This window comes from Ailuropoda melanoleuca, chromosome 9 (assembly GCF_002007445.2).
Source record: "Ailuropoda melanoleuca isolate Jingjing chromosome 9, ASM200744v2, whole genome shotgun sequence".
Classification (NCBI taxonomy): domain Eukaryota; kingdom Metazoa; phylum Chordata; class Mammalia; order Carnivora; family Ursidae; genus Ailuropoda; species Ailuropoda melanoleuca.
The window spans coordinates 46,431,565-46,439,296 of NC_048226.1; the positions used below are offsets into that span (position 1 = coordinate 46,431,565).

At 42.2% G+C, this 7,732-nt stretch overlaps 1 protein-coding gene across 5 annotated transcripts in view; it reads right to left on the reverse strand.

Annotated features, from left to right (window-relative positions):
- Positions 1-5,630, reverse strand: part of JPH1 (junctophilin 1) — an 86,820-nt gene extending 81,190 nt beyond the window's left edge. For all 5 annotated transcript variants that reach the window (XM_019808853.2, XM_034668213.1, XM_019808851.2 and 2 more), the window contains exon 1: positions 5,022-5,630. In XM_019808853.2, coding sequence (XP_019664412.2) covers positions 5,022-5,400 — 379 coding nt within the window. In that variant the 5' untranslated portion in view covers positions 5,401-5,630. The remainder of the gene's footprint in view (positions 1-5,021) is intronic.
- Positions 5,631-7,732: the final 2,102 nt, after the last annotated feature.

The window sequence follows — 7,732 nt, forward strand, 5'->3', positions numbered from 1 at the left end:
ACAAAAAAAGTGATCATTAGAAAACAACTTTTCTTCCCTGAAATTAACACATCAAAATCCCCCAAAGGAAGGCAGTGTCACAGAAGATGAAATGAGTTCCATTTGTGAATTTTATTCTAGTTTTACTCACTTAGCTGAAAACCTTTAAAAACCCTAGGTCTGTCACTATAACATTCCAAGAGGCTCAACGACTTAAAATTATTAGGGATCTGAATACTCGGGACATGGGTCATCAAATTATTTTACATTTTCTTTCATGTTCACCATTTTTTTAGGGTAGGGAAAACTGCTTAATATTTAGGCTTATTTAGATTTGGGAGAGATTTTTGGAGCTAAGAGTGATCTGACAAATACGATATGTATCCTGAATATAGTGAACTAATTTAAAAAAATGGGCAAGATTTTGTACTTCCAGGTGAAACGGTCAAGATTTGTCCTGTATTACTTCCAAATTTCTGCTTTTTCCTCGCCATTCTCTTCAAGGATTTCTCCAGTTTCTGACACTACATAATGAAACACACTGTGGACCAGAAGCACTCTGAGGGCAGGAATTATCTCCTAAACAAACAAAATTTCCAGTCTCATGGCTTATGTGCCCTGTGGTCTGTAGGTATTTGATGACTTTAAATAGCTATGGCAGCTCTAAAGAATATACTATTTACACCTAGAAAAACTGAGATAAGGCCAGAGTAAAACTTCCACTGACAGTATAGAATTCATCTCAGAGCAAAGGTGTGTTTGCCACGTCCTTTAAAACTTTGTTGATACCAGATCACTTTTTCAATGAATATTATGCCTTTTTAGGAATAGGATAATCTCTAAAGCATTTGTGTTCGGTAAGTTTTTCTATTAAATAAATTAGCTAAATAACCTGGTGCATCTTTTTAAATCACACGAAAAACTGAATACTAAAATTAGGGAACTTAGGAAAAAAATAAAAAATTAGGGAACTTAGAATTTTCTTTTCAAAATCAGGGCAATTTCCTTTAACTAAAGGCACATTTTAAATTATAGTATCACCCCAAAAGAAGCTATGTGGAAATTGTAAGATGTAATTACTTCTGTATTATTCGTAGTAACTCACAATATCATAGAAAATTAATCATGATTACAGTCTTTTTTGACCTCTTTCAGTTTCTGATTATATGAATCTAACTTGCAGTCACTTTTCATTTCATTTTAGATTTCCATTTACTTTTTAATAACTTGAGCTATGTATGCTAGTGGTTTTATATCATTGTATTAATATGGGCTGATTATTTCACTGCATTTAAAACTGTAATGGCTCCAAAGTCAAAAGTTTTGACAAATTTCAAAGACTACCTTCTCTTTCTGTTTAGTCTGATATATTTATGTCATATAAACAGAGAACAGCAAAACAACAATGAAATTCTAAGTAGGTCTGGTATTATGAATGTCCTATTCTGGGTAAATGTAAAAGTCTTAACCTGACATTTATCAACCTGTGAGGAGGTAGATGGGCTACAGCTTACTCAAAAGGATTAAACCCCAAAGGATAAGACAGTCACATAGAACATTCCAGGTAAAGAAGGTTCCTACTGATATTAGCCATTTCCAAATACCACCACCTTAACAGGGAAGGGAATTAAATTATTAGGAAATTTCAACTTTGACTCCCTCTGCCTATATAGATAAAATACAAGTTCTACGATAAAAGTTCTACAACCTGACTTATAGGTACTAAAACCACCTTGTTTTAATTTAAAATATTTTGTTTCAATAAACAGATAATGCTATAATCATTTCCTACCTTTCTACATAATGACAGTTTTGCAAGAACAGTTTCCAAAGGTGCTATTTAAGTTTTATACTTTGAAAATGCAACATACCATCTTAGTAAATGTTTAATACTGAGGGAAAATTAACAAGTAGTTTCCTTTAACTGGTATGTCCAAAAGTAAGATGAGTATTTAGAATTTCCAAATAAGTATTGCTTGAAAATGGAAGCAGTTTAAGGCAACAGCAGTAATTAGAAAGTTTAGGTCTCTGCTTAACTGTCAAACAGGGAAGGAGGGGCAACTAACTGCATTGGCCATGTTCCTATCCTATTTTGTTAAATCACAAAAGAAGACTTCTTCCACGGAATTGCTAAAAACCAATTTATAGTCAAACTGTTAGTAGTTCATCTGAAATTTAAAATAGGTTTAGTCAATGAACTTAGAAATAAAAAGGGTTTTTTTTTTTTTAAATGAAGCCGGTGGGTTCCCTGCTGTCCAAATCAAGTTCTAATTAGTTCCTCCCCATTCCTCAAATAAAGATGCGTATTTCACAAGTGTAAAAATTATTTTTACGGGTTTTGTTTTAAATTATGTTCTATGATTTTTTTCATCTGGGAGCTGATTTTCTAGATATAGCCATTTTAACTACACAATCTTGTAGTGGAAAGCATCCGGTTTAGAAGGAGTTCCAGTCAAATGTAGACAGCGCTATGCCAAACTTATATTCATGTGCTATGAATGGGTATATGTAAGTATGCACATAGTTAACAAAGCAATGTATCTTCCTTGATATTTTCAATAGTTTTATGACTGGTGGAAAAAAAATGAGGTATAGCAGATCAGAATTTATGCAAAAAATTCTGGGCACCTAGATTTGGATTTCATTAGTATGGTACGAATTTATTCTTAATATTCACGCAGTTTTGGCAACACTTCATACACAATCACTAATAAAATAAGTCAGTGATACTCTCCATATGGAATTAATACTTCCTTCACCTTCTAATGTCACAAAATACATGGAATCAGATTTTCCCTAAGTTTGACAAAGGGTGCACACGATGGACAGGTGGTAGCGCAGAGCAAAAATAAACTGATTCTTAAGAATAGGGAAGGTGAGATTTCCTATTTTGGCCAAACTTCTGTATAAAATAAGTTAACACTTCTACTTAGACCCCACTTTACGATTAGGGACTTTCTAATTAAATGAAATGACGTATGAAAGAAAGCAGAAAATTAACTAGCACAGAGTAGACATTCAAAGTGATTTTTAAGGTTTTTTTTTCTCTTCCTAATTGGTAGCATATTTGTGTTTTTTTGTGTTTTGTTTTTTTGGTAGAAAAGGAAAACCACAGTCCTACAATGATGTCAAACTTTAAGGGTTTAAGAAATTTTTTTAAGTTAGTTTTAAATCATAAGGCAGATTATCCATAAAGTCATCCTGGTCACTTATTTGAGCTTCTACAACACATACATAGAGGATCTTTATTGTGCCGTGTGTGTGTGTGTGTGTGTGTGTGTGTGTGTATTTGCTAAGTATAAGGAATCCTCTAAACCAAGAAATTTTGTTTAATGAGTAGTAACTTTAAAAGAAGACTTCTTTTATTTATTATTTACTAAAGACTAATTTATTTTTAACCTTCCCAAACTGAAGAGAACTATCCTTGGCCTTCTGAAGAGGTTATAAAATAACATGCACATTTTAAAAACTGACTTTTGCATTCTACTTTTGAGCATGGAATTTAGTTATATTACAGACCTGGGGCCTCTGATAAAATCCAATCACAAGCTAACATATTTATAGGGCTGTCAACCAAGGCACTATATGCCCGTTCAGAACATTTAAGGGCCCTAATTAACTACTGTGAAACTCAAGACTCCTGGAGCCCATATAAAAGTGTTAGAGAAAGTTTGTCTCCCCTTTTAATCCATGAGAACCATATCTTATATTTATACCGTAGGACGAAGAGATGTCCTTTTTATCATATTGTACCATTGAATCCTACCATTTTGCATTTGAAATACAGCCCAAGTGTCCTGAGTAAGTGAAGTGTACAAATTGTATAAGCTTTTATGCAGTGGGCTAGAGAAACTTTTAATTGGATCCTTTTAATTCCCTTCAACTCTGAGCTGTGTAAACACAAAAGCTGACACTGCCTCCCCTAACCTTTTTCAATTAACTATGATTATGTTTATCATCAGAAAACGTATTTTGCCAAAGCATAAGCCATTCATCCTTCTCAGCTTATTACACCAGTAAATTCATCAGATTTTGACACCTGTTTCAGTAATGGGTACTCTTCCTAATTTAAAAAAAAAAAAAAAAAGGAACTCAGCCCTATTATATACACATTTTACAAAACTGTTAAATATTAAAATCAGATGAATTTTGTTCATAGCTAGCATCCTGAGGTGATACAACCTTAGTGCAGTTTGGTGATTCCATATTGCCATTCTCTGGAGTAAAGTGACTACTAAACTAGCAACTGTAGGAATGGATCTTTCGGACATAGTTCTTAAAACGTAAACTTCATTGTTCATTTCTAAGACATTTTCCTGGTAACTTGCCCAAAGATCTCCAGGTCAACAATGGCTACCATTCTTTTGATGGAAAACCACTACTTCAAGAAACCGAATGAAAACCGGGAAGGGAAACCCACACCCTCTGAGCCCCACCTGCATCAGGTGGCCTCTCCACTTCCATAGCTAGGATGTTTCCAAATGCACTCCAAATAAGGTACAATTCCCCTACATCCTAGTTATGGGGTTTTGGCTTCTATCTTTAGGCTACTAGAGGACCAGAAGCGAAATACGACTCCACGTGAAACCAATCCGGGGAGCGGTCAGTACCGACCGCCAGCCTCACAAGCCCAGGGCGTTCGCTCTAACTCCACGGGAGTGGCGATTTCAAACCCGACCGGGAGAGGGAGGGATCAGGAACGTAATGTGACGGGCTCAAGTGACAGCGTCCTCTCTCCTGCCCAACCCACCCGGGCGGCGCTCCCTCCTGGTGGCAGTGCAGTGCTGGCGCCCGCCAGGTATATTCACGCCTTGCTCCCCCGGGTGTGGACACACTGCCCGTTCCAAGAACCGGGTCAAATCAAACCCCCGCGCACTAGTCGCGTCTCAGCGCTGGCGCTGGAGATGGGTGGGAGGCTTCCCCAGGTGTTTTGGCGGGTTTCCGGACACGTGCGCCTCTCGTCCTCCCCGCTTCCCCGCAGCCTGGGCAAAGCCCACCGCACCAGCTCACGGAGCAGCCGAGCCGCCTGCGACGCTGCTCACCTCCGTCCCCGTAGGTCTCCACGCCGTACCCGTCCTGCAGCCCGTTACTCCAGGTACCCTCGTAGCGAGCGGGGGTGCACAGGCTCTGCCGGACCCCGTAGCGCCCCTTGAAACCATGTGACCACTCCCCCCGGTACATCCACTTGCCCTTCGTCTCCACCCCCAGCCCGTGCCGCTTGCCCTGCGCCCAGTAGCCCTGGTAGGTGTTGCCGCTGGGCCAGGTGTAGCCTCCAGCCACCTCGAAGCCGTGCGACCAGGAGCCGGAGTACTCGCCCTGGCCCTTGGGCCCCGTGCAGATGCCATGCCCGTGCGCCTTGCCCTCCTCCCAGCCGCCGCAGTAGGTGCCGCCATCGTCGAAGTCGAACCTTCCGCCCGTCATTCGGGGGGCAGCCCCGGCGCGCTCCCCGCGGGGGCACGGACGCGGGCAGAGCTGGGCACGGCAGGGTGTAGCTCGGGGATGGGGGCCCGGCGGGCGAGCTCACGACAGCGCCCCGGGCAGCTCGCGCCGCCGCTCGGCTCCAGTCCGACGCCGCCCCCGTCCTCCCCTCTTCTTTCGCCGCCGCCACTGCCGCCTTCGTCGTCCTCCTCCGCCGCCGGCCGCCTTCCCCGCCGCCGGGCGCCCGCCCCGCGCCCGCCTCTCGTCCCCTCCCCGGGCGCGGAGGCCCGGCCCCGCGGCGCTCGGGCCCCACCCGGCCCTGCCCCCAGCCCCGGGAGCCAACGCTTCCCCGGCGGGCGCGGGGAGCGGTTGGCGCGCGTGTGTTCGCACAGTGGGACGCCGGTGGGAGGGCAAGTGTACCCAGGGACGAGCGAGAATCCCTGCGGGTAGACGAAGGCGCGGCTGCATGTGTGGGGGCAGCTCGCAGGCGGCGGAGCCTCCTGTGTTCGTGTTTGGGGTTTATCAAAGTGGTTAAGCGCCTGTAAGTGAGACCACGTGTGTTGAGGGAAAACTCCTGTATGCGTGTTTGTCTGCATGGGGTTTGTAGTTGCATTTTTTTTCGGCATTCCAACTTGTGTACTGTTGCATTTGTCATGCTCAGCTGTCATCATGAATTAACATCTCCTAGATATATGTATGCATGTGATATAAATCTCTGGCAGCCTAGATATAATTGTGCGGAATGTTCTTTTACACCTACCCAATTCTAAGCACATGTGTTTGCATTTATTTAATGAAGATACAGGGGAAGAGCAATGTAATTTGCAAAAGCACAGACTAAATTGGTTAGCTTTTTATTTGTAATAACGAAGAGGATGTTTTAATCTGGCTTTGCAGGGGTAAATGCAATTTCCTTTCACATCAGAGCCCCTAATGCCTCATTTGTTCTTCTGACAACCTTAGAAATTCTTCAGCCAGGAGCTATGTACCCAACAGGCAGACGGCTCAGTCTGTGGATATTGTATAAATGTCTGGAATGTACACCTGGTACCTCTCCACTGGTATCCACAGTTTAACAAAGTAAATAGAAGATCTCAAGGAGGAATATGGTAAGTAAAACACTGCTCTGAACTTACAAAAAGTCTGTGACCTAAAAAACTGGGGACAGGTGTCAGCTGATCTACTTTCCAGCTACAACACTGTTTTGTTGAGTTCATTTAGGCAACTCTTAAACTTGCAAAACTCTATTTCACCATCTGCCAAATGGGAATGACAAGATTTGTTTTTCTCTCCCTATGTGAGATATTAACTTGAGTATGTTGTGGTACAGTGCAAAGCCAAAAATTATAGATTTGGTAATAGGCAAGTTGAATCAGTATTGCCTGTGATGAAAGCAGCCATTGGTCTCAACCTGACCACCAAAATACTTGCGGGAGACCTTTCCGTGGTTCATAGCCTGGGGTCTGAGGTTGGCTTCCCTGAGGACACTGCTCTGCAGGGTATTCACAATATTCCTTAGGCTGAGAGGCTTTGGATGACCGGGGGAGCACCAGAGGCTGCCAAAGTTTCTCCCAGTAGGTATTTGATAATAAGATAAAAATGATCTGATGTCAGGATAAGGAGCAGGGGAAAAACAGACTAAACTGCAGAAAAATGAACGGAAATTGACCTTGATTGGCTCTGTCTCAGCACTGGAGCTGGCCTTTCCTGCTTATCTGGCTGAAATACTGAAAAAAAACAACAACAACAACAACAAAAAAAACAACCTCAGTTTACACAGGACCAAATCACCAAAGAGAATTAGAAACTCTCATCCATGGCACTGCCTGCAGAGTGGCCAGGAATAGTGCTTACCCTAGTGGCCTGAAATAATTTCGCATCTTGCTCAGCATCTTGTCCTGGACTAGGGATTGATTTAGGCCACTGGGAAAATGAGGGCCCAGGTCTTTGCTGCTGAACCATAATGCCATGTCTCTATTATGGGATACGCCAGGATCAGGAGCTTGCATAGATGGACACATTGCCATCTATTTTGGGGTTCTATCTGATATGAAAAACAGTGTGGTTGCTCCAACCAACGTCTTTTTCCTCTTTATAAACTGGCTTTTTTCATGATGTCACCTTTGTCTTTTCCCTTTTTCTTTCTTCTTCTTCTTTTTTAATCTACATCCATATGTGTTAGGATCCATATATGAATATTTCAGGGCTACGTTTTTGTTTGCAAGCACGATGGAAACTTTTTTTTTGCCTAATGAGCTCTCATGCAGATGATGGATTTTCTGAAATAAACTAGCACAGAGCAAGTTTCTGGCTTCTGTGATGGATGTCTAGTCCA